This window comes from Labrus mixtus, chromosome 8 (genome assembly GCF_963584025.1).
Source record: "Labrus mixtus chromosome 8, fLabMix1.1, whole genome shotgun sequence".
Taxonomy (NCBI): Eukaryota; Metazoa; Chordata; class Actinopteri; order Labriformes; family Labridae; genus Labrus; species Labrus mixtus.
In genome coordinates this window covers 12,131,225-12,157,384 of record NC_083619.1, presented here as the reverse complement: position 1 = coordinate 12,157,384, position 26,160 = coordinate 12,131,225, and the positions used below count along the sequence as shown (strand labels likewise).

At 38.1% G+C, this 26,160-nt stretch overlaps 3 protein-coding genes across 3 annotated transcripts; 2 read left to right on the top strand and 1 right to left on the bottom strand.

Annotated features, from left to right (window-relative positions):
* Positions 1-2,375: 2,375 nt before the first annotated feature.
* rps28 (ribosomal protein S28) lies at positions 2,376-5,418 on the bottom strand. Its single transcript, XM_061044341.1, has 4 exons — positions 5,301-5,418; positions 4,967-5,014; positions 3,974-4,096; positions 2,376-2,492 (listed from the first exon to the last, which is right to left on the bottom strand). The coding sequence occupies exons 1-3, from the start codon at positions 5,337-5,339 to the stop codon at positions 3,974-3,976; spliced, it is 210 nt and encodes a 69-aa protein (XP_060900324.1). The 5' UTR covers positions 5,340-5,418; the 3' UTR covers positions 2,376-2,492.
* A 923-nt stretch (positions 5,419-6,341) lies between these two features.
* Positions 6,342-14,073, top strand: si:rp71-39b20.4 (potassium voltage-gated channel subfamily V member 2). The gene is made up of 4 exons (XM_061044340.1): positions 6,342-7,130; positions 7,231-7,864; positions 9,115-9,240; positions 11,885-14,073. Exons 1-4 carry the CDS (start codon positions 6,592-6,594, stop codon positions 12,200-12,202), a joined length of 1,617 nt encoding a protein of 538 aa, XP_060900323.1. The 5' UTR covers positions 6,342-6,591; the 3' UTR covers positions 12,203-14,073.
* A 2,742-nt stretch (positions 14,074-16,815) lies between these two features.
* On the top strand, positions 16,816-17,478 carry insl3 (insulin-like 3 (Leydig cell)). Its single transcript, XM_061043685.1, has 2 exons — positions 16,816-17,002; positions 17,273-17,478. Exons 1-2 carry the CDS (start codon positions 16,816-16,818, stop codon positions 17,476-17,478), a joined length of 393 nt encoding a protein of 130 aa, XP_060899668.1.
* The last annotated feature ends 8,682 nt before the right edge of the window (positions 17,479-26,160 follow it).

The window sequence follows — 26,160 nt, the reverse complement described above, 5'->3', positions numbered from 1 at the left end:
GTATGACTATATGTACTACTCAGATGTCAGAAAGTGATGTTTTCCCTATCACTGACTTACTGTCTCTCTGACATAGCCTGTCAAGTGTGAGCATGCTCTTTATGGGCGTACATTTTTTACTTTAGTTTAATGAATAGCTGCCAAGATTTAATTTGTAGCTTGCTGTTAGTTTCCCACTTTGATTTCATACAACTTGTTCAAACTTTCTTTGTTTGATTCAATTCTAGGCAGTTTTGAAGCCTCAGGAAGTGCGGCTGCAACAATGTCTGCAGCATGAATGTATATGTGATGGTTAATGATCTGCACTACCCCAGAAGACAATGGGTCACCTGAGTTGCATTTTGGCAACATATGGAAGTATGCAACTCAGCTCAGTCTTTTGTTTGATTAACTCTGTTTTTCAGGTTCTATGAAGTGGGTTTTTGGTGTCACTTTTGTCATGACTCTGAGGATGTTTTTTTCTTACTAATGAGATGTCACAGCATTAGCAGTTACTAGTGATTTACTGTGTCTTTAAACTTTTAAAAGGCGACACTGTCTACCAGCAAGATCATGCAAATGGTTGGCACAAGCAGAATTCAGCTGCACAACGTCAACAACAATGTAACAGTCAATATTTTTTATGTTGTTTCAAGGCTGGAAAATAAGTGATACAAAGTTTTAACGTTTCATTTTTTATTTGCTAGATTTTCCATCACTTACTTAAGAGCACTTGCAACATCAAATAGCAGTACAGTATGCTGGACAGTATGGTGCAGCTGTGTCAGCAGTGTGGCAGACACTCTGATGATATATGATATTGATTTTACAGCTCTACTAGTAGGTCAATGCATAGCTCTGTGTAATGTAGGTCAATGTGAAGTTAAAGTAAACATACAGCAGTGAAAGAGTCTCATCACAACACGTAGCTCAGAATGACATGACATGACTGTTCAAACAAACTGTGGGATCCTTCAGGCTGGATTTCAGCCCAAGACCCTAACACGACACCGTCAACTCAAATGTTTAAGTATACAGATCTTCATAATGTATTTCATGTTTTCTATATATACCCCCGATTATTTATTAAATTTACACAACATTTGAAGTATTTGTCCATTTATTTCTGGAGCTCTATCGTTTAAAAGTAGAATTAGTCAAAGTTAATATGTTTTCTGCGTTTAAACAGGACCGACCTTGTGAACTGCGATGGACAAGAATTGGACAATGCACGATGCACAGTCAAAATTTGGATTGTAACTGACTCACTGCCACAGAAATGTTCAGTTTTCCGCCCATTTCGAATCTTATAAATCGTGCCTGGATTCAGTTTGGTCGTAATTCATCGCTTGGATATAAAAATTGACACATCCGTGCCTGAGAATCTGGCTCGTTGTTTCAGAAACAGCATGGTCTCCGTCTCAGCCTTTGATGCTGAGGCCATAAATGTGTTCAGCCAACAGAAGTGGTTTCAGACAAAGCTTACACGGTGAGCAAAAATGGGAAAATGTGTTAAGAATTAAGCAATGCAGCCCCTTAGGATTTTCTCTTATAATCCCCACGAGAATTTATTTTAGACAAAAGAAAACAAAGATATTTAGTATATAAACAGTCATGCAAATTGATGTTTTCATTTGCTGATCATCACACAGCTGTTTCTAATTCACAAGTTTAAGGAATTGATATTTCGATTGTGATCATTGCATCAGTTTGAGACAAGCAGCTTTTCTGGAAATAACTCAATTTTGAGACGAAAATCAACAAATGGTGATGCTGCCCTCTGCTGTACACAATCTGAATCAAACCTAGACTTTCAAAAATAAATGTCCTCTTCAACCATAGTAAGAAAGTAAACTGCTGGTGGAATTAGATTTGAAAGAAAATGAAGCACCTGTTCCCAAAGTGCAAACAGACTACTTGTGTTGTGAGCTTCTGCAATTTATGTAGTTAAAAATAAAACTACTCTAGTTTACAGTGTTGGCTGAGCTGCTTGATGAAATAGGATAGTTAAGATCATAATGAAAATGTCCACGTTTGATAGCTGAAGAGATTAACTCATAACTATTTTGTTAGTCTTTTAAATGTTTCTCTTGTTTGGACAAAAACAGAAAAATTTCCCCCCATTCATGCTTAAGTTTTCCTGCCTTCTATACAGACACAGAAAAGCAAGGCATTAGTGCGCGTGTAAACATGTAGAGACACGTGTGTGTATGTCACACTGCATTTCCTTATGAATATAGATACAGCATTTAAACATCTGAGCAATCAATCCTCTGCTGTAGCTTTTCAAGGACTTATACAAGACTTAAGTTCACAGCTGAGCTCCAAGAAACGTAATTCAATTTTTATATTGGGAAAAAGTCAATACATCTTGTCAATAACCACAGGACATACAATTCGATCTTAATATCCAAATTTATTCCAAAACATCTGCAGAAGTGAGGTTTAGGACATTCCAATTCACACTGATGGCGTCGCCTTCTCCATGTTGGACCTCACAGCTTCAGCGGGAACTGTGAAGAGAAGACAAAGTCAGACCACACCTCAAATTAATTAAAATGAAATCTAACAACTCTTTAACATACTCTGTGGGCAACCAAATAAGAGGAAAGAGACACTAAAATTATTTTAGTTTAACTACTTTCACATATTAAAGTATCTGATTTAATATAGTTAACGGGCTGGTTTATCTCAATTGGTAGAGCAGTCGGCCTATAAACAAGTCTTTGACACATCAGCTGCTTGTTTGACTGTCTTCGTCGGCCCTTTGAAGTATGTCTACCACACTCATCCCTCTTCTGACATTTCCTGATTAGAAGTATATACATTTATGGTGGTGCATTCTTGTATTTTAATCAGATTTAATCCATTACATAAGCCTGTTTAAATGTATGGGAGTAGGGTCCAAAATTAGCACCTGCCACTCACCAAAAGCAGGTGGAAAAAATTATTTGGAGTGTAAAACAAATGAGGTGGTGCGCCATTGACGGCTGGTCTGATCACTAAAAAAACGATTGCTAGTACATGACTACTTTTTTTCTTCTATTGTCCACACGTCGCTGGCGTGAGAGTCATGGCTCCAAGTTTCCCACTTTGATTTCATACAACTGGTTCAAACTTTCTTGGTCAAAGCCACAACAATTCTAGGCAGTTTAGAAGCCTCAGGAAGTGCAGATGCAACAATGTCTGCAGCATGAATGTATACAGGGATTAAAGCAGAAATTTTTTTGACTGAAAATTCTCAACGTATAAAACAGTAGATGACTCCTTTTTTTCTTCTATTGTCCACACGTCGCTGGCGTGGGAGTCATTAATTATGTGGCACTACTTTGATCGTCAAACAACCCGGTTTGAGTGAGCGAGTCTGCATTCACGCTGGTAGCAGCGCTGCCCCTGAATTGATGCAGGTTACAAACAGAGCCACTGAAAAGTGGACTTGAAGTTGGCTGACTGAGGGTTTCCTCTGCTTTGCACTGAAGCAATATCAGTGTTGAAATACTATGCTATATTTAAATGCAAAATTAATAAAGCTTTAACTAATTAGACTTAACATATTTTTGGAACCACGAATCAAGCAAGCCTGCTCATTGAGTAGAACGGGCCATTTTAAAATTATGAGTTTCTTATCAGTAGATTATAATTCATAGCTGTGAACATCAGATTTACTACTCTATACTTGTGGCTACGAAACATAATACATCATATAGTTAGTTTTAAATGGTTTGGAATAGTTCCTAACCAAAATCCATTGACAAAAAGTATAAAATCCTCCTTAATGTAGTGGAACCCGTGTCAAAAATACTCTTATTTTCTTTCTTAAATTAAACATTTTCAATGGCTCAAGAAGTTAGTTTTAGACTGTAGACCCTGTACAGGAGCTCAATCAGGTTTCTTAAATTGCTGATAGGTGTTTCTGCTTAGACATATGTCATGTAGCAACACCTTTTAGGGTATATGCTAACAGAAATGACAAGATTATGATCCACACTCTTACCTATCGCAGCCTCCTGGCTTCTCTTTCAGACTCCAGAAGTGTCAGCACATCTCCCTCTCTGACTGGGCCCTTCACGTTCCTGATGATGGACCGGTTGCTGTCGTCCATGAACTCAACGCGGACCTGCAAGAACAACAATCAATATGACACTAATACACGTAAAAACCTTTTAGGATAGGAGAGTACTTTATTGATCCCCAGCGGGGAAATTCCGGCGTTTTGTGTGTTAACGGAAAAACCTGAATTAACCCTTTAACAACCACACCAAGAAAAATTGTGATCGACTCTGAAGTTTAGTTTATCAAAGTTGCTGAATGTTAAAGCAATCACAAGAGTTTATTTACTCCTTGATCACTTTAAGCATGAGCCCACTGGAAGAGATCAACTTTCAACGTGACACGTTTGTCTCAAGAAAATCGGAGGGCAGAGAAATAATATAGACACGAATTTAAAACGTAAAACATAAACGTATGAAAAAAGTGGTTCAGGTATATTTGCTGAAGCCCTGTGACTAGTTCATGTATATCAGGGGTGGGCAACTGGCGGCCCGGGGACCACATGCGGCCCCCATCAACCCTCAATGTGGCCCTCAGGTCAATTTTTACATATCAATTAATTGGAAACATGAAGAAAACATGACAAAATCGGTCATGAAATCATGAAAACCAGAAGTATGTCCATAATAAATGTTGTTAATTTACTGCTCTGTGTGCCTTTGAATTGCCCCCCCGGGGACAAAAAGTGATTTGAATTTGAATTGAATAATATTTGATCACTGGTATATGTTGAGTTAAATTTGAGACATAATTGACTGTAATTGTTTTTGTATCCTACAATTTGGCCCTCTGGCAGTGAGAATTAAATTAATGTGGCCCTTGCTGTGACCGAAGTTGCCCATCCTTGATGTATATGGACACTTCTACCTCATCAGGGATCAAGGGGAATCTTTACATTTAGCACTTTTTCACGCTAACGTTAGCATTATTAGCATACCTGTGTACATTGTCCCTGGGATCCAGTTCTTCCGAGCACCCTGGTGACCTGGAAAAAAACACAACATACTGAAAGTTAAGATTTGTCCAAACAAGCGGTTTGTTCCCAATATAAATCTCAAAATTGTGCAGACTGGTGTAAGGCCGTATAATGGTGAACCAGCTCACTACGGTCCTCCATGATGGACACACGAGAGCTCCGAGTCTTAAGACAAACCGCGCTTTATAATAACCATTAACTTCATTATTTAAGTGCCATATCAGTCATTTGTTGTTACTTTAGCTGTCGATGCACAATTATAACATTATTTTCACCATTAAATACATTTTCTTACTCTTGCGAGCTTGATCGGCTGCACGCGGCTGGCGTCCATGTTGTCAGGTTAGACCGGAAAGGAAGTCACGTGGTGCACGGACGGAATATAAGGCAAATCTAACGCTTCTTTTTTTATTTTATTTACAATTTTATATTCAATGTAAAACTATTAGAAAACAACCAAGTAGAGTAAATCAATACAATTAATCGAAATACCATTTATTTAAAAAAAAAAAAACAATTAAAGTAAATTTTAGTAAACCACTTCCTTTTCCGGCGAATGGGCAATACCATTGACACGATCGATGGGTGGAGAATGAGGCCGTGTCCCTTCTGCCATGTCACAAAGTTAAACTTTACAGTTTGGTATCTATATTGTAACTTTATTGTATCCGTTTTGTTGCAACGCATTTTTTGCAACTGTATCCCGCATGTTAAATAATTAATTGCATTTTTTTTTATTTCTTTGATTAGATTATCTGTCAAACACTACAGTGTGTGTATGCCTAGGCCTATATACATTTGGCTACTTGCAAATCCCCGAAGATTGTATAAAATTAGGGCCAATTTTACACTGATGGCTCAACAAAAAAAAAATCTGGCTTCGCTTGTCCAATATAATGGTTGATTTAGTCAGAGTCATCTTAAATGCACATTACTTTTTGTTGCCCATTGAAATTATTGCAGTACCTAGGCCTACTCTATACAATGCTGTTTTCCTAAATTAATTATATTTGGTGATACCCTCAGTCGTTGTTGTTTTTTTCAGTAAAATCTACAAAAAATCATAATATGACTTTATTCAGACTTCTGTTTATTATGTGTTGAAAGGGACAAATAAAAAAGGTCCTTTATTGATGACAAAACATAAATGTCAAATAAGGATTATCTAACTGGAGCGATAGCATTTAAAAAGCCATCCATTGCCTTGTTAGGGATGCAAATGTCATCACACCACTCTCTCTGCCTTGCCTCGTCTCTCAGCCCTCAAAGCCGTAAATCACATTGCTAATCCTTGTGAACAGTATTTTTAACTTGCGTTTGGACTGAAAGGACTGCAATAGGATTAGAGAATCAGTAAAGAGGCTGAATCCCTAACTCATGCCGTTGATCTTCTCGCACACTGAGACATAGAAAGCACGATAGCGCTGTCCTTATCTTTATTTCAACCAGGAAGCATTTTTTAGAGGGCAGTATTCAGCCTGATGGAGATCTTATGGAATACTCTCGTCATTGCTTCTCACTGACTGATCTGAACTTTGCTCAAAACTTTTGCTTTTAGTTTGTTCGTCTTCCAAGGAGCTTCCATAATGGAGTCCGTGAAGCCCAGGTTAAAAGTGCTGAAAAAGCGTCGCTCCAGTCTTTTTGCAACGATAAAACGTGAGATGAGTTTTTCTCAGAGCATTGAAGAACAGGAGGGTGAATTCCCTTTTTCACAGGACAGCTCTGTGAAAGCGTGGACATCCATGGACAACCTTGATAAACCTGAAGAACAAAAGAAGGCAAAGAAAACTCTGAGCAAAGACCTTCCAAACCCAAGACAATCGAACATTGTCAACCTGAACATTGGTGGAAAGGTATTTCATATCCCAAAGCATCTGGTCCTCAAACACCCAAAAACAAGGATTGGAGTCCTTGCCCTCTGTAATGATCCCGTCAAGCGCCTGACGCTCTGTGATGATTACAACGTTCAGAACAATGAGTTCTTTTTTGACAGGGATCCCATGTTTTTCCACTACATCTTCCACTTTTACTGCAGTAATGTCCTATGGGCGATGGACAGTCTCTGCCCGGTAAACTTTGAAGAAGAGTTGTCGTTCTGGGGGCTGAAACTGAAGGACACTCCAAGGTGTGTTGTAGTTGTTTTAGTATTAGTATTAATGTCTTGCTTGGCCTGTTTTGTAATGTATTGTATTTTAAACAATCATTTACCTTATTTTTCCTCTCAGGTGCTGCCGAATACTGTTTGAGGAGAAAATCGATGACATCAGAGATCAGCTGAAGGTCAACCAGGAGCTGATCGACGAGATTAAGCCTCACCAAGATGATGAGGGATATAAGAACATGTTTCTTGGAGGGCTTCGAAAGATTCTCTGGGACTTGATGGAGAATCCTTACTCTTCCCTGTCAGCCAAAGCCTTTGCTGTGTTTTCAAGTCTCTTTGTGCTTATATCTATCGTTGCCATGACAATGAACACAGTAAAAGAACTCAGGGATTACAAACTAGCTGGCAGAACCTACATGGAGTGGATAGAGATTAGTTCCATCCTTTTCTTTACTATGGAGTACTTTCTGCGGTTACTCACCACATCCAACATCAAACATTTTGTGAAGAGTGCCCTGAACTTTGTGGATGTGGTGGCTGTTATGCCCTACTTTGTTCAGCTCATTTTTGAGGCATTTGTTTTAGATTCAGAAGACATCAGCTCAAAAGAAGATCTGAAGACTATGACAAGAGTCAGCAAAGTCAGCAAAGTTCTCAAGGTGGTCAAGTTGATGCGCATCTTCCGTATCTTGAAGCTTGCTCGTCACTCCACAGGCATGAGGGCATTTGGTTTCACCATCAGACAGTGCTCTGAGCAGGTATGATGGGATTTCAAGCAAGAAAATCTGCAAAGTTGCCACGCCCCCTATTTAAATGAACTTGGGTTAAGCTTGGGTTGATGCTGCTATAACTAAATACTATATCATTGTATCATGTTACTATTTATATATGGAAGATTGTCAGCCATTGGAATGAACCCACCTTTAATTATCACAAATTTAGCCAACTTTAGCTCCATATTTTGATTTGCAGGCCTGAATTTTACTGTTATGTTTTTGTCTCAGTGCTCTCGTCATACATGTTCAGATGAGCAAGTAGCTGCTATTCTCAATCAAAAAAGCTCTGATGACCCACCTAATGCTTACTGGTAAATTTAGCGTAACAATTAGCAGCTAAATAGGTAGCATTTACCCTAATGAGCCAGAAGAGAACAAAACAGAGCTAAATGCAGTGAATTGTTAATTGACCAGTGAGACAGTAAACTTGATTCCAAATGAATTCCATTATTTTACATCTACATGTTGTTTGAATAGACAGCATTGCTTTTTGCTGACAGCTGCAAACGTTGTAGTTAAATAAGTGCAAATTTTGCTTCATATCTTCAGGATGCGTAAATAGCCAACTATGTGCTTACAAGTTTACCATAACAACTTTAATTGGGGATAGGATAGGATAATACTTTATTGATCCCCTGAGGGGAAATTCAGGCGTTGTAGTTGCAAAAAGACAGTAGAAAAGGTCATACAAGGTCTGCTTCTGCCATATTATGCAAAGAATCTTAAATCTTGGTATCAGTTTTTGGTTGCCATTGTTAATTTTCTTTATTTCTTACATTCTGTGGTAATACTAGTAAATATCTGTGACAAGGACAGGAAAAATGTACATTTGTAAAATAAAACTTCTACAAGTGTTATATTGGAACTAGGCCAAGAAACAAATGTAGGCAATGAATTACAGGTGTAAAATCCATAATTCAGCTTGTACAAAAATTCAAGATGATCCTCTTTTTTCTTTTGTCAAACATCTCTTTCCCCCTTGTGTTGCCGTCTAAAGTGAAATTGATCTAATGCGAATAACGCAAGCTTTTCAAATCATTATTCTGATTTTGGGTTATAGAGATTCATACATTCTATTTACATTCAGTGGAAATACAAATAATGGGTTGGTATGCTCAGGGTGTCATGATACAGCAAAATTTGTCGTGTGACCTGTGGCCTGAGATTTATAATGTATTGATTTATATTAATCTTAAAATAAGACTGACTTGTTCTCCTCTGTAATCATTCAGGTGTGTTGCCTGTTCCTGTTTATTGCCATGGGCATCTTCACCTTCTCTGCTCTGATGCACTCTGTTGAGGTGGATCAGCCTGGAACCCCTTTCAGCAGCATACCAGATGCTTGGTGGTGGGCTGCGGTGAGTAGGATACACTTCTAACTTCCAGTTCAGATGCCTTTTTTGGTGTCTTAACATTTATCATGACATATCCATGACCTATACGAATTGTCATGAAACAAGAAGGAATTGGATCAAGACAGGTGCATGATAACATTCATTTAAAATGTGGGAACAAACCTCAAGGAAAGGTTTAAACTCAATTTAATGTTCATAAAATTCCAGGTAACACTTTAATCGTCATTATTAATGAGAAAAGCAATGTTGCACTGCATTTACTGTCGAAGACTGGCCTTTTTTTTTCAACCACCTAAAACTCTTCTGGATCAATTAACCTTGCTAAGCTGTTCCTCTTGACTGTGTTGGAAATTGTGTTTGTTTGTGTGGCAGGGGTCATTATGATCAAGCAGTGTGGTGCATTTTGGTTGTCAAGGATTAGGCCTCCAAGGAATTGCACTGCCTGTCAAGTCAAATGTGCATAGTGCAAGGCACAGTTGTTCTCTATTTTTATTGCACTACCAGAGAATGAAGTTGGCTATAACATAAAGTGATATAAATGTTTGTAGCGGGAAAATAAGACTGTTTGGTGAACATTTCTCACACTGTCAGACAGGCCTTTAGAATAAAGTCCATCACCTTTACAGATGTTAAGAACTGGTGGCTATAGAACTCTCTTATGAATATCAACTGCTGCCTTTCTTTTTGACAAAGTCATTAAAGCCATTAAAATTAAATTATTGTGGGCAGAAGGTTTCTTTGAACTGAAGAAAAGTGGTAACCACACACATTTGATGGTCTCCAGCCAAACTTTATATTTGGGGGGTTTCTGTTTCTTATTGTATTAAACTTATGAACCAAAGTAAACTGGTTTGGCAGTTTTGGCAATATTTCCTTAAAAAAAAGGGAATAAGTGCATTTCCCAAAATGCCAAACTGCTACGTGTTTTATTAGTGGAGATAAGATGGACTAATGAATGCAATCTTCTGATTTGCAATGTTTTGCTGAAAAGGTATTCTGACCACTGAAGAACATATATTTACAGTGTCATAGCTCCATTGTGCAGTACATGAAGAAAACCAGATATTAGATCCTGCATGCTCCAAGACTACAATTCACAACTTTATTTTGGATGACAAACTATGGAAAGAAATAAGATAAAGTAGGCCTGTTAATTTCCCCTGAATCTTATTGTTTTTCAGCAAGCAATCCTCAAGATCGACTTTGTTTGCTTCATTTTAGTTTACAAGTGTCTTTTAAGCCAAAATCATCAGCCTGGTCCTCTGTGTTTTTTGCGCTCTCATTCAGGGACATTTGGTTTTATTTATCTGGTGGCAGCTGTTAAGTTATATGTGTCTAATCCCCTCTAATACGGTGTAATGCGTCTCCTTTGTGGCCAGACGCTGTGATTGCACTCCAGAGATAGAAAGTGTTGCGGTGCATTCTTGGAGGTTTATTTGATCCATTTTATTTACGACTCGTAGCACAAAACACATGATCTGTAGAAAAATGTTTTTTTTATAGAACTTTTAAGAAGCCATGGGGTGTTTTGGAGTAGGGCATTGGGCATATCTTGAGGCAAATATGGGAAATCTTCCCAACACTTTCTATAATATCTAATTGACTATCAATGCAGAAGTATTGAGAATTAACATGGAAGCCATTTTTCTCTAACATGATGGACAGGGTGGGAAGCTCCAGTGCTGTTATACAGTTGTAATGCTAAGTCTGGAAATTGTAGGAGGCAGATCAGTATGACAGTCAGTGCCATTTCAACATTTCTTGTTTGATTGATAGGCATTTTAAACAATTTTAAACACAACCACTATAGTGAAAAATTGGGAGGGCGATGTAGGTCAGATTTTCAAGTTTTCCACTAGCTAAAATTAGCTGTTTTCTGGTTTTAGGGGCTATCATATATTGTTTACAAAAGCTAGGTCTGTTAATGCCTTCCCTATTGTATCATATTTTCTCATATTTTCCGTATCTTAGCATCCAGCTACCTCTTAGCTAATGGTAACATTAGCCAAGAGGTAGCTGGATACTAACATTGGCTGATGGTAGCTAATTGGTTATAAAATATGTTGTTTTAACGTGATGTATATATAACCTAAGCTGTTTTAACTTATGCAGGACAGATTTTTCCTGAAAATGTCCAAAGGTACTATCACACTCTCCTCAAAGTGTAAAATAAACAAGATATCCAAGATGGCAGGCAAAGTCAGACACTTTAATGATAGGTTTTACCCAACAGTATCAGCTAAAGAGCAGACAAGAACATACTGGTGAGCAGAAAAGAGTATGATGCTGCTTCTTAACTTGCACAATGATTGGACCGTCCTTCACTGGTCATGTGATATAAAAGTCATCACCCTCTCCCACTAACTACTGATGAAATTCCCAGATTTCTACCTGCTGTGTTCACACATCAGCCTTACCCAACCCCACATGGAAATTTTAATAGGGGGCTGGCACGTGACTCACCAAAAAACCACACTCTGTACATTGTGAGCCAATAAAGAAATGAGCTATTCAGAGTCAGACCATATTTTTTTTAACCAGGCTGGTAACATTCCTATTTCTGCTGTAAAAAAGGACTTTTAGAAAGGGTGTGTAGAAATCTGGTTATGAAAGTTAAGAGGCTCACTTTCTTCTTTTCCCCCTCCAGGTGAGCATCTCTACTGTTGGCTATGGAGATGTTGTCCCCATCTCCTATCTTGGCCGCTGTGTTGCATTTGGCTGCATCTCTTTTGGCATTATCCTCAACGGCATGCCCATCTCCATCCTGTTCAACAAGTTTTCAGACTACTACGCCAAACTCAAGGAACAGGAGTACAATGTTTCAAACACTGAGCGTTCCTTCCAGCTTAGAAAGCGTTTTAGACGCAAGTTTGAGAACTGCTTCGAACCTCCGTTGGAGGAGTCTGATGATGAGATTCACTATCGGCCCAGCTGGAGGGAAACTATCCACGAGAACGAGGATTGAGTGAAGCTGCCAACTTGCAATCTTTCTTACCCCAAATGGCCTTATCACCCATGGGTCTACAGAGTGTAAGACCTGATCTGCCTCCAATTCTGAATGTATGTGATGTAAGACAAACAAGCAAAGGGGGGAAATTGAGGCAGCAGCAAGTTGAGATAAGCTATAAGCCTCAGCTTTACAGGAGGTATGGCTTGCACACTATGGATGATGACTCCTTAGTCAAATGGACCATTCGCTTCCACTGGACTGCTTGTTTTCTGTTTCCATATAACTCTGACTGAAATGAAGTAGATTTTTGACACAAGGAGGACCAGTAGTTTTATTATTTCAAAGGGAGGATGATGCTTTTGAGTCATTGTTTTCATTGGAAGTGCTATTAAAGAACTATCTCGGACAACTACTTGTCCGACAACGACGTGGTCGCACAAAAGATGTCTTCTGAATAACTGTTCTTCTGTACCAGCACGTTTTAAACATCATAAAGATCAGCTGTTAACCTCTAAGGAAATACAAGTAATAGAAATTTAAATATCTCACATTTGTATGCAATTGAAAACATCATCAGTGCTAACTTGTCTTGCTGTCAGCAAAGTGATATTATCGTCAAAAACTCACTCCAGTCTCTCAGCATGCTCTTGACTACACCGAAGTAGGAGAGACGCTGCACGGATGTGTCAGTGGAGATCAAGCCTGTGAGTGTAATTTTGCTGCCGAGGATTACAAGGACTTGCGCTTGCGCATCCCGCCTGGGACAAGGGCAGGAGTCAATCATGTCCGGTGCTATTTTGGTGGCACAGGGAATCAGGATTGCACAATCAGCTTATTTATATTCTTACAAACTACTTATATGGATATTTAAACAATTTGTTACCAATTTTCTGGTAAATCCTCATAAGAAAATTAAGGAAAGACCATTGTTATGTCTTTCAAGGTCAACAGTGCTTATAATAGCCATCAGACACGTCTGTATTTAGCACCATCCCTGCAGGTAGTGAGATGATCTCGATGTTCTTGGCCCGTAGATGTCAGGATCAAGCACTTCCTGCACTGTCCTTGGACTGCGCCACTGCATTTAGCTCTTTCTCTAAGACCATTAAACCAATTCCTGTTCTGATTAACAACTCTCCAAAGACTGCACAGTTATGATATATGTATATTCTATATTCTCCTCCCATACTAACTAGCGTATATAAATGAACAACTGTAACTTAATGCACGTGATGAGAAGTGCATTGTTAAATAAGTGCAAAAAATGTGACAAAGAAAGAAAATATCTTGAAATGTATCTAATTTACCAACATTTATTATTTCACTCATTAAAAATAATAATCTATTTCACAGTGGCTGTAAATAAATATTTTTGTGTGTATATCCTTTAAGATGTTTTTTGTGTATAATGTGTATAAAACTAAACTTTAAAAAGCAACAAGCTGGAAACCATGTAAAACCCATTTGTTATGTATATGAACATATGGATTTGTTCTAAATTCCATTTGAGTTTCTTGCTAAATTAAAAATATGTGTTTCATAGCACTCAGTATTGAAAAATACAAAAGGCTTAATGTCTATATCTATTAACAGACACTTGGGTCACTTTTTTTCAGAGGGGACGCTGCTGCCTGTCTAATAGCATTACAGGATAAGGTGATGGGAGAGATGCCAGAGTGGTTTAATGGTGTCGTCAGCATCAATTAAACCTCAAGAGGACGGAGAGAATCTTGCTTAGTTGTGTTCAGCCAGGTCTGAATGGACAGGAATAGAAGAAGGACATCAGGAAAAGACAGACAGACAGGCAGACAGACATTTCAAATAAAATGTTGGGAAGCAGATACAACTTCATCAACTTGATTCATATTTTACATCTTTCCCTTAGTCCAACAACTTAGGCATATTTTAGACTCAATTATATATTTAATCTCCTTCAAGATAGTTTTTGGTATCCAATTTTGTTTAGGCACTAAACTGACTGTTTGGGCAGAGTCCTGGAAAACTTGCCATCTGGAGGGTGGTGTTTGGGAGATCGGCCTGTCCAATCTGAACCCAACAGGTGTTTTGTTGGTATACTTCCTTGTCAGCATGGGTGATTCACAAGTATACCTGGTACCAGAACACCCAAAGATCAATGACTGACGTTGTTGTTGACTCATTAGTAACTGTATGTCAGGTAATAAAAGCTTTGAACTTGATGATTTGGTGTAGATGGCAAAGGAGGATGCCAGAAAGACCAGATGTATGTATGGACACATAGAAAGAAATAGAAATAGAGAAATATTCTACCCTTGTATATAGTACTATGAATTTCAGCCTGCACGGTGAAAGTAAAACCTGTTACTCTCGGTATAGCCCACTTATCACTCAGACTGTAAAAATGTACACATTAGTAATGATGCAGGCCAGATTACAATTATTTGGCTTTGTTTTTGCCCTAGATACTTTTTTGAGACTTTACCAGACTATTTATTTTTGCTGTAAAATAACTGTACAGTCAATGAACCGTATCTATGAGCGGATTTTTATTACGGTTCTTGGTTTTAAATACAATTTCAATCACAATAACGATATAACAATATCAAGAAACATAACAATAAAATAAAAGGATAAATCATGCCGGATAAGTAACCTAGCTTTACAACATTTCGGCTAACCTTAGACTGCTTATGTGTTAGCTAGCTAGATAACGACTTTTACCAACCAATGACACATAAATCACACTTTTTTACTTACCGAAAAAACTGCAAAGATCCCTTAGCTCCCACAGGTCGGTTGGAACAGTTTACTGCAGAACAACTCATTTTTTCAGCTCAAAAAAGATGAAAAAACTGAACGGAAAAATTCAATGGCGTCTCGGCTTTCCTTCACTACGTAACTTTTGCTATTCACAAAGAGAGCTACGCAAGATCGGCGGCTGTCAATCATCGTCAAATATGACGTAAAATCCCGTTTTTCAACCTCAAATAACTTATTTAAAACAAACTTCACAGAAAAATGAGCACTTGAACACAATGTAGGGTGATAATAACTAATGATCACAGCAGAGTTTAGGTTTGGAAAAATGTGACGAGTATTTTAGCTTTACAGTTTGACCCACATCCCGTCTGTTATCATTGAGGAGGCGGGGTTTATGACCTATACTGCAGCCAGTCAGCAGGGGGAGCTCTAAAAATAAAAGCTTCACTAGACCGGGGACCTTGTCCCGTCCATTATTTTTACAGTCTATGGTATGGACAAATAACTCATGAGGGACACAAAATATGACTATGCAAGACTATGTAGCATCAAATATAATTTGATCAAATATAATTTGATGCTGAGCAGCTTGAATTCATTTTTATCATAGCTGCTTTTTCTTTAAAACATAAAACAAAACAAAAAAAAGCAGGAACTGGAATAAGAATTATTACTTCCATTTCAGAAACAATAAAAAGCTAATTAGCATATTTAATTACAGTGAGCCTGGGGTGCAACAGAACAAGGGGTAGAACAAGTCTGCAAATAAACAAAAACACAATTACAAATCAGAGAACATAACAACTATACAGAAGAAATGGAGGCATAAACAGTTTACAGAGGATTTTTCTTTTGAGTCAGTTGTAAAGCCAATGTTACAACTAGCAAGTATAATGATGAGCCAGGTAAACATACGTGTTTGATTTTATCATCAGTGATTTCTGATTGAAATAAAGAATACAAATCTTTGACACAAAAAAGAAAAAAGAAACTTAAGGCCAAGGTTTTCAATCCAATATCCATACTGCCACAATGGGTATAGCCATTAGAGGTTAAAATATCCAGCATAGCCAGAATTCAAGCTGTACCATCTTTCATATCATACGTCAATGCATCACTTATGAAACAGTCTGCTCTGGCTCAGTTATGCAACTACACTCTTGCCTGGAGTGACCATGGGTGTGAATACTTCCATCAATGTCCTTGATATCTTTTCGCTGTTGCACAATGTTCCAGTTAGGCATCATCCCTCAACATATATGATAAGATAAGGTGTAGAAAACAAATCACATTTCCAAAATGTGAATTATGATGTTTTTTTTTATGATTTTCAAAGAATATAATTTGATGCTGTGAGCATATCTGCCGTTAAAGGACTTCATTGACAAAATGAATGAAAATAAGCTGGCAGAGGTTTTAATAAGCATAGAGACTGCTCAATGTCCATTGTGGGTTTTAATGTTTAACCTTTCCCACATACAGACCTAACACAGACTTCTTTTGGGTTCTGAAATGATTTTTATTCTCAACGGCCAAAAAATTCACTCACCTTTCTTTCTCAATAGCGCCTGTGTTTTTAGGGCTTAGTTGTAGATCTTGGTCAGACCAGGTGTTTTTTTTTTTTTTTTTTTATCTCTGTGAGAGTTTCAGCCTTGAGGAGACTTTGCATAATTGTCATGCTGAGCTTGAGATCAGGACATGCTTTTCCTTCGCCAAGGCTGAATACATATTCCAAATATGTGGTGTAAGCATTTATGGGTATAACACACTAACTATATAAACCCCTTCATGTTTAAAACACAAGTCAGCTCACAGCCTCACCGCTTGTCTCTTCATCTATTCAGTCGCTTTGCCCACTGATCAACCAAGGAACAGAAACACATAATACAATGTCTCCTGCAAAGTGTTTGGTGTCTCTGATGCTGATGCTGGTGGCTGCAGGGTATGTGGTTCATGCCCAGGAGAGGATTAAGATGTGTGGGAGAGATCTGATACGGCTGGCCGTTTCGTCCTGTGGTAACTCTCGACTAAGGAGGAGCATGCCGGATGTAGAACTTGAGCAATATTCTTCTTTTTGTAAGTACTTTATGTTGCTTATTCAAACACCCATGCATTGATTTGGAGCATTTTCTTTGGTAAACCTTCCATACTAAACATAGATATTAAAAGTATTTAGCATTTTTTACTTTTAAAGATATTTATGCTTGATCATTGGTTAAATGAATACATATAATAGGAATGTTACAATATCTTTTCCGTTGATTTTCAGATAAAGTTTCAAGTACAAACTGTACATTGTCAGTGTTCTTTTTAGTTCTCATATTTCTTTCCACCTCCTCTGCTCAGGGGACCAGCACGCCTCCACAGAGGAGCACCAGGCTATAGAGACAATCCCAACCTCTGCAGAATCTGAAGATAGGGAGAAGGAGGTGTTCCCCTTGGCTCCTCACTGGTACCCCTTGTCTTCTCGGATCAGACGAAATGCTGTAAAAATATCTGATATTTGCTGTGAGAAAGGATGCAGCATGAAAGAACTGATACAGTTTTGTTAGACATACCGTAAACAGCGACTATGAAATGTTTGATGTGCTCTATGGTTGTTTAAAGGGATTTTTACCAAGAAATATCTACAGTAAGAAGATAATTTGCTTGATTTTGATGTAGCAGTCTGTTAAACTTAACACATTAGTAGTTATAGTTACTTAATCATATTTAATAAATTATTTACAATGCCATCCTGCAGGACAAAAGATGAGATCAGAATGCTACTCAGGTTTGTTTTTTTAAGAATGTAATTTATTCTCTCTGTGTTGTTGTAGAAACATTTATTTTCAACCCTCAAACTACACTGTAATAAAGCATTTGAAAAGTATTAGTCACTGACTGTATTCCTCAGTTGTTGATTCTCGTAAACGATGCAAATAAAAGCAAGCATGCAGGTTTACACTAGAAACACAATTTCTCCATTATAACACAACCAAAGTAGTCCTCTACAAATTAACATTGGGCATCAACAAAGTATTGGTAAATAAGGAAATGCTTTGACACATGCAGAAGCATACATGACAACACAGCATCAGAACCCAAACAACAACAAAACAAAAAACACGACAACAAAGCAACCTACGGATGAGACACCAAACCAATACCAACAAAACCCAGACCAACATCAGAACCCAAGCATCATAAGAGTTCAGGCAACATCTTTTTAACTAGATTCCTTTTAATGATAGAGTCTGAAACCTGAGAGAGAGTGTGTGGGGAATGACATGCAGTCAATGAGCCACAGGTTGGATCCGAACCGGGGCTGCCAACAATGACTATTGTCTCTGTACATGGAGACTTTACTGTAAGCTGTATATAAGATTAAGAAACCGAGGTGTCTTGTTTGAATGAACTCATCTGCAGCACAACAATCAACACTTTTTTTTTTACAACTCATAAAGCATCTCTCTGATCTTTAAGTAGAAAAAACTGTAGATAAATTGACCGTAAAATTGCAAATACCTAAATTAACTAAATAACCTTTCCAGTTACATGGAGACACATGCTCACAAACACTAAAAAAAATCCCACACTTGAGTTACATGACGTTGTGTGTATAACAGGTGTTCTCACTGATAGAGCTAAATTGGATGGAGGCCATTGGGCAGCCAATCAGCTCCATAATGACGGAGATAATCTCCCTAACTGAACCACTTCCTCACGCTGAAGACTGGATCATTCTTTCAATGGATAATCAAATGTGGGGCTGATTATCTGCCACTTAATACTGCAGCCTTCACTAAATGACTCTTAATAGCAAATGAAATCAGCCTACAGTGACTGATTGCTTAATTGGTTTGATTTTGGAGGGATGGATTGTGTTGTATGTGCAATGAGTTCTTTGAGTATTTGAATGTATTTGCTGCTTTATCAGAAGTCTAAATTAAGATCAAGTTTCAGGCAGACTTTGTTTTTTTTTTAGTTTCCCCCCCTACAGAAATGTGGAGAATTCAGAACTCTGAGTCCATTACAATTTTGTAGAGTAAACTGCTTCTGGACATGGAAGTGATTCTACATTAATAATCTTTATAAACAAGAAACCAATTTCTAAGTGTCCTTGGGCCTGGTGTTAGATGCATTCAGTAAAATGCAAATGAGTAAAACAGTAAACTGGGAAATAAATAGAAACATAAATACTTGAAGAAAATATAACAGAGAAATATAGCAACAATTGACATTATTTTACAGGTCTGGAATGATAGGCAGTATAGAGAAACAGAAAACATTGTTCAGTCCGTATACTTTCAAGTCTTTCATGCTATCATAATTTATACTGTAGAATATGCGTCAACTGAAGAAGTGACACTTTTGTGTTCTGCCTGTCCTACTATTAAGGGCTTATTATCTAAAAAAAAACAGAAAAATTGAAATAGCCATTTCATTTAACTTACAAACACAAAAAGAAACATTCACGCCCCCCGTAAGCACACAGTCACACTTTACAGTTGATCAATATATATACTGTATATACTGTATATACATACTGTATGTATGTCTTCAACTTTGTTGTTGTTTTTAAAAACTTATTATTGTTGTTCTATATCCCTGATGAATATTAGCTTAGCTTTTATTTTCTTGCTAAAGTTCAGAGCAGTATTCTTAAAGCACAATAGTTATTTATCGCCAAGACTTGTGCATACAGGGGAAAACACATCATTCAAAAGATATAAAGATTTAAGGTTTTAACAAGCAGTTAATACATTTAATTATCTTTAAATATTCAATAACTTAAAATGTGTGACCTACAATGATCACAGCTATCTCTGAAATCTGTGTAGTTCAGGAGGGACCTCCTATATTGAGCTCCAAAATGTACACATTACGGAGCACACGCAGCGGAGAACAGGTAATGATGTAGTAGAGGTAATTCATGCAGTGCCTCATGTTCACCAGCAGAGGGTGACAGATATCTGACTTCAAACGATCTACTTCCAGCACTGCTTTTCTTCATCCTACACTAGCCTTACCTTACCCATCACATCTTTAATGTCTTAAGAGCTGGTTTACTTTGCTCAATTAGGAGGGTTACATTTCCACATCACTGAATCAAGCACAGTCAGTATGGTTTTGCTTTTAATCCACATTTTCCCCGTGATGATCCGCTTATTATTAGAAGATATACCCACTCACCTCAAGTGATCCTTCATCTCCTTGTGAGGGGAGGAGAAATCTGATCAGAGGACATTTTCAGACCTGGGCCAAGTATTACTCTGTGCAAACATGAGATGACTAACTCCAGGCTGCATGTGGCCTCTTTAATAGGTTCCCTGTCAGGCCTGTTTGTAAACTGAACATGGGTAATAAAATCAGAGCCTCTATTTTTTCTTTTCCTCTTCGTGTCTCGTTTTAGTGAGCAGTAAAAAAAGCAGCGGGACAGAATAGCACCTTCACTAAGTTCCAACAGAGCTGCTACACACACACACACGCACACACATCCCTGGCAGGAGAGTGTATTTGGTGGACTTGTGGGTGTCAATTTGCATGTAAATGAAATGACTCTCAGTGCTCTTGTTTCTGACAGTAAACGTGTAAGTGCTAAAGATGCTATTTTAGACATGTGTGTATAAATAGTTCATGTTTTGAAGGAATGATTGTGTCCATGTTTGTATATAAGTGCATGCGCTCTGCATGAGGGTGTGTGTGTGGGTGTACAAGAACGGGAAACCCATTTGAAGTTTGTGTCTATAATTATCTATTGAAGCAGTGTTCTTGTGTGTGTTTATGTGTTTTGTTTTGAAACCAGTGAGCACATGTGGGTGTGGGAGCAGAAAAAGACGATGAGTGACACTTCCGCTTTTTTGTGTGTTCATTATTATTAGAGCTCCAGGCCTGCTTCTACGTAACAAACTGTCAACTGTTGTGTCAAACTTATCCTCAGTGACAGGCTCTTTGTCTGGTCTTACATCAAGTCTTGCGTTCTTGATTGAAGCGTGTGTGATTTACACTGCAAGCTAGTTATATTCAACCTTTAAAACGGTGGATCTGCTCTCATCTAATACTGAGAGAGAAAAAGTAAAGACACAACATAAAATCAAATACAATACTTTTTTTTTAATGTGTGCACATATTGTGTGATACGGTTCAGTACTGGCCTAACAGGGGGCACTACAGTGGGCTCTTCTTTGGTTGAATGTTGAACAAAATAAAACAGGGACTTTACACACAATGCTGTCATCCTCAAAGAAAATGGGAGCTTTATAATTCCTAAATTTACAAGCCTGAACTGACAGTATTAAACTTGATCCATTTATTGTGGGATTAATTACCTTCAGCACAATGGACTTTGTTTTTATGGTTTTTCAGGCACTTTCATACTATGGGGAGAGGATTCCCCAAAATGGTAATGAATTAAAGACAAAACCTCTTTTAACAAGTTTTCAATTGATAATAACTCTAATGTGACACGGATAAGCATATACCATATAATCCATATTCATTTGTAAAAAGGCCAACATGTTTCAGACTTTGTATACAACTGACTGTCTTGACATTGTCCAGCTCAAAAAGTACAGTCAAGTAAGGCAACCACGGTTTAAAAGCCTCAAGTTTGACACTAAGGGTGTCACTTTCTTGTGTTTTTGGAGCCAGATGTGACCATATCTGATTGAGAGGTTGACGGTGTAATGCCACAACTTTGTTATCTTTAGATGTCTGCCTATGTAGTAACTTGGTTATAACAAGAAATTGCCACACATAATTGGAGTAAAGACAGAATTTACCTGTGCTGTTTGTGCTACATAGTTTCAGCATGATGTCGATGACATACCTTTATTCATGTCTTCAAATCCAATCCTTGTTATTCTGCCACTTTATTGTCTCCTTTGTGTTGGCTTAACTGAATGGCTCGAGGGATTCTAACCACATTTGAAGTTGTGATGAGGCCATTTGGACCAATGGACACACCATTAACTGAATGTATGTGGGCCTTTATCTGAACCTGAAAGCTGTAAAAAAGATGAAGACCGTCTCAGCTGCAGCCCTCTCTCCAGTCAAGGCCTGAGTCCTTAATTCATGTCTCGTAACCGCCACCTAACATCATCCCATATATCATGCATCTCGGTTATCTTTCAAGCTGGAACCATCTGTCATCTCCTACAGTGATGTTACGGCCTGTCTTATTCTCTGCTTGACAACAGTTAGATGGCCTGACCAGCAGTGACAGCTTCAGGAGCTCCATGTGATTAAACGCTTCTCCCAGGGGACGAGGGAGAGGAAGACAGAGCTACAGGAAGAGCTTTGTTGTTTTGATTGGCTCTGATCTCCTCTCATCTACCTCTCTGACGGACCGGGGATGGTGTTTTACTATCTTTAGCATTGTTACTATACTCCATTTTAACATGTTTTTTCTTCTTCAGGAATAGAGTAGTTGAGTTGCACATCTATATGAATTATAACTAAATGAAATGCAGCTTCATATGTCATGTTGTTTGATATCATTTGTCACCGTTACATAGCCATGCTGTGATTGAAAATAACCTCTTTCTTGTATTAATTCCTTTCTTAATGAGTGCATGTTTGACATTTTTACTGTCTATTTACTTTTTCCTTTTCTGGACGGTTTGGCGTCTATAGTTAAACATATTACTGAAAAAATGTGACCACTACGCTGCCACTCAATAGCTTTTTTCACATTTCGTGCCTCGCCCCTCCCAAAACATCGAAGGAGCAGCAATGAAACGTAAATTAAGAAATTTGAGGCCAAATATATAAAAATAATGATAAAACACAACATAAATAATAAAAAAAGAATACAAAAATAAAAACAAATACCATGAGGGGGAGCAGGTAGAAAATCATGATAGCTGAGTATGGTGATGAGGCCTGCATGAACTGACTTCTAAGACGTTTTCATTATAAACACACAGGATGGTATTTATTCAATTAAAGGATGTCAGCAAAACATTCATGCCATGTAGACTCAACAGAATATAAGTCTTTATATTATATATCAGGATTGAGCTCCATAAGAGTCAAAAAGGTTGTTTACATGTTTTACTGTGAATGTTAAACTATAATTGTCACACGATGTCACATATTCCGAACCTCTAAAGAATTCGGCTGCTATTTGTTTATTAGGTTTTTTTTGTTTCTATAAAGAAGAACAAAACCACCAAACACATTTTTAGGGATCTCATTAACATTGTGTGTGTTGTGTTCCTTCAGGCTGTAAGTATATAGTGTCACTTTTCTGTTTTATTCCTTGAAGACTTAAATGTCCTGGATTTCCATAGTAAGCGGCCTCTGAAACAAAACCTCAACTTCCTTAATTACTTCCTCGCCCTGTATGGTCCTCCATATGCATGTTATTATATCCGCTTAATCTGCCCGGCGAGAAAAATGAATCACATGCAGCAAACACACACACACACACACACACACACACACACACACACACACACATGCAGAGATTTTTAACTAGCATTTTTGTCACAACCTCCGGGCTGCTGGGAGGTGGTGAAGCTGAACTAATAGAGCTGAGCTGGTAGAGGGCAGTGTGGCAGCAGCAGCAGCTAAACTCACTGCAGGCCACTTTTCTGCAGCTGCAGAGCTGAATGCTTCAGCGCAGCACGAAGACTGTGAGGCTCTGCGCTGTGGTTCACAGATAACTGTGCTGGAAATGCATGCTGAATAATTGAGAATCAACAGATTGTTTTGTCTTTTCAACCTAGAAACATTGCAATATTTTTTAATCTTTTACTTTGACTTACAAAACCTATTGTCAGTCATTTTATTCTTCAGATTCTTCTATTTCTGATATCTTGAAAAGAGACTCAGTCTATTTTTCTATTACTTAATTTGCCAATTGGATAAAAATACAACCAACTGTATTCAACTCCGATTGAAGAACAATCAGCACTGATTTGACTCCAAAATCCAAAATCAATTGTTGAAAAGAGAAAGTTTACAATATTCTCAGTCATTTCACGACTGTTTTTAAACAACAGTGTTTGCCATATTTTTTGACAACATTTTGTCCAACTTTTTTATAGATGTTTCCTAAATGGATTTTGACTTTTTTTGAAAAACCCAGAAAATCATAAAATCATAATTAGATAGTAAAATCAAAACCTCCAAGGTTGCACACTTCAGGAACCTCACCATAATGTAACTGGGGGGCTGTCCCTCCCTGATAAGTGTATATAAACCACTATTTATTTTTTCCCTCTAACATCCTCCAGCTGCTGTGTAAAAACTTTCAATGATTTAGAGTTTCCTGAAAGACAAATTGTTAACTTGTTGATGATAGCGAGGGATCTCAGCCAATTTTATGGAATAAAACACTGATGCGATGTAAAGTGGATCAGATCAGGACCGCGACTACGAGGGTAAAAGAAAGGTAGGGTTTCAGCAGGATTTAGAATTGAAGGTATGTTTTCTTTTCAACAACACAATTTAAAGTAACCTAGAAAAGGAAATGTGCCATATTGAAATGTGAGGAAAGCTACTAGCAGCATGTTTTAACACAGCCCAAATAGTTGATTTTTACACAAGTCCTGCCTCTGATAAGGCAAATAGCCAACCATAGTTTGTGATTTTTGAGTGGCACCTTCGGTGGCCAATCAGATTTCAAGGGGCCCAGACCACCCCTTGCTACGCCTCTGGACACACCCCTGCTTAGGCCACACGTGCCCCAACATCTTGTCAATGCAGCAATCTGTTCCCACAGTGATGGATGAGCTGAGATTAACCACATTCACATTGTCTTATTTAAAAGAATGTGAATCAAGGCACTGTTAGAAACATAGGCTGAAGTTGTAATAAAAAAATAGACACAGCTACTCTTGGGCTCCTAAAAAAAAAAAAAATTACAAATAATTATTATTCTTTATTTGCCAGAAAATAAGCATTGTTCTGTGAAAGACTACACATTTTTTGTCTTTGTGCATTTCTGACCTTTTTTCTACTTTCTTGCCCTCTTTCTTCTTCTAACTTCCCTTAAGTTAGGAGAGGGCTTTTCTGAGTAAGTGATGAGAAAGTCTATACAATCACTTCATGCACCCATGCAGCAGAACCATAGGTGCCTTGATGCTACTCACATTGAGCATCAATACTCAGCTGATTGTGTATATCAGTTGGACATTAAATGTTTACAAGAGTGTGCAACCTTTGAAATGCAGAAAAAAAAAAGGAACGACCCATTACAATTGGAAAGGACAGAAGTACAAGTCACACATAACACAAATCAGACTTTAGAGCAATAAAGACACAGAAGATGAATAAAGATGGAGAGTTCTTGTGTGTCGAAGTGTGTGAGTGATAGAGTGAGTTAGAAAGGGGCGAGGGAGGGACACGAGATGGGGGGAGAGAGACAGAAACAGAAAAACGATTACTCCAGCTGCTCTTTCACAGCTGCTCCCAGCTGCTCCACTGCACCTCTTTCTCTCACTCCATCTCATCCCTCCTTCTCATCCCTCTATACAACCATGCGTGACTGGGCTGTTTGTAGCTGGTGTAATGTTGACAAAACACTCCTGAGTGGCACTGCTTAGCTGGCATGGCTCACTGTTTCAATTATGTGACAGTCAAAGGCATTTTTGTAAAGATGTAGACAGGGACGCCATATGAGGTAGAAACATTAGGACGATTCTCAGGGCCGATGACTGACAGGCCTGAAAAACAGTTAGTGTCACAGCTCCAGATTAGTTTGAGTATTTTATTATGTATTCCTCATGTGTCCTGTCTTGTGTTACTGTTTTATGTTGGTTACTAACCCTGTGTCTCGTTTCAGGACTGACCCTCCCTGCCCCTCCTCAGTGTCTCCTGCTTAAGTGATTACATGATGTGTCTCACCTGTGTCTTGTTGTCTCCACCTCCCTTCAGTATATAGTCTCTGCGTTTCCCTCCTTCTGTGCCAGTTCGTCTTGTATCTTGTGTCAGCGTCCCAGCAATTTTTCCTAGTGTTTTCTGATTACCTGATCTGACCTATTTTTAGCATTCTGATTTAACCTTTTGCCTACCGATTTTTGGATACCTCTGCTTGGATTTTTTTGCAATGTGTACTGATTTTTGCTCTCCATCAAACAGACTTGAATCTGCCTTTGTGTCGAGTCGTGCATTTGGGTTCATCCTGTGGTTCAGTGTGACAGTTAGAGATGAATTATTTCTTTCCATATAAAATGTTTAACCTATTGCCATGAGTATATTGTCCATACGACAAGAAAGACAGGAGAAAGAGAGAGAGCAAGCTG

Excerpts from the sequence above, each read along its gene's own strand:
- rps28 (XM_061044341.1), bottom strand. The coding sequence starts at position 5,339 with ATGGACGCCAGCCGCGTGCAGCCGATCAAGCTCGCAAGA. Across the intron at positions 5,015-5,300 it reads AGCCGATCAAGCTCGCAAGA|GTCACCAGGGTGCTCGGAAG; the intron begins GTAAGAAAATGT and ends GTTTTTTTCCAG. Across the intron at positions 4,097-4,966 it reads CCCAGGGACAATGTACACAG|GTCCGCGTTGAGTTCATGGA; the intron begins GTATGCTAATAA and ends TTGTTCTTGCAG.
- insl3 (XM_061043685.1), top strand. The coding sequence starts at position 16,816 with ATGTCTCCTGCAAAGTGTTTGGTGTCTCTGATGCTGATGCTGGTGGCT. Across the intron at positions 17,003-17,272 it reads TGAGCAATATTCTTCTTTTT|GGGACCAGCACGCCTCCACA; the intron begins GTAAGTACTTTA and ends TCCTCTGCTCAG.
- si:rp71-39b20.4 (XM_061044340.1), top strand. The coding sequence starts at position 6,592 with ATGGAGTCCGTGAAGCCCAGGTTAAAAGTGCTGAAAAAGCGTCGCTCC. Across the intron at positions 7,865-9,114 it reads TCAGACAGTGCTCTGAGCAG|GTGTGTTGCCTGTTCCTGTT; the intron begins GTATGATGGGAT and ends GTAATCATTCAG. Across the intron at positions 9,241-11,884 it reads ATGCTTGGTGGTGGGCTGCG|GTGAGCATCTCTACTGTTGG; the intron begins GTGAGTAGGATA and ends TTCCCCCTCCAG.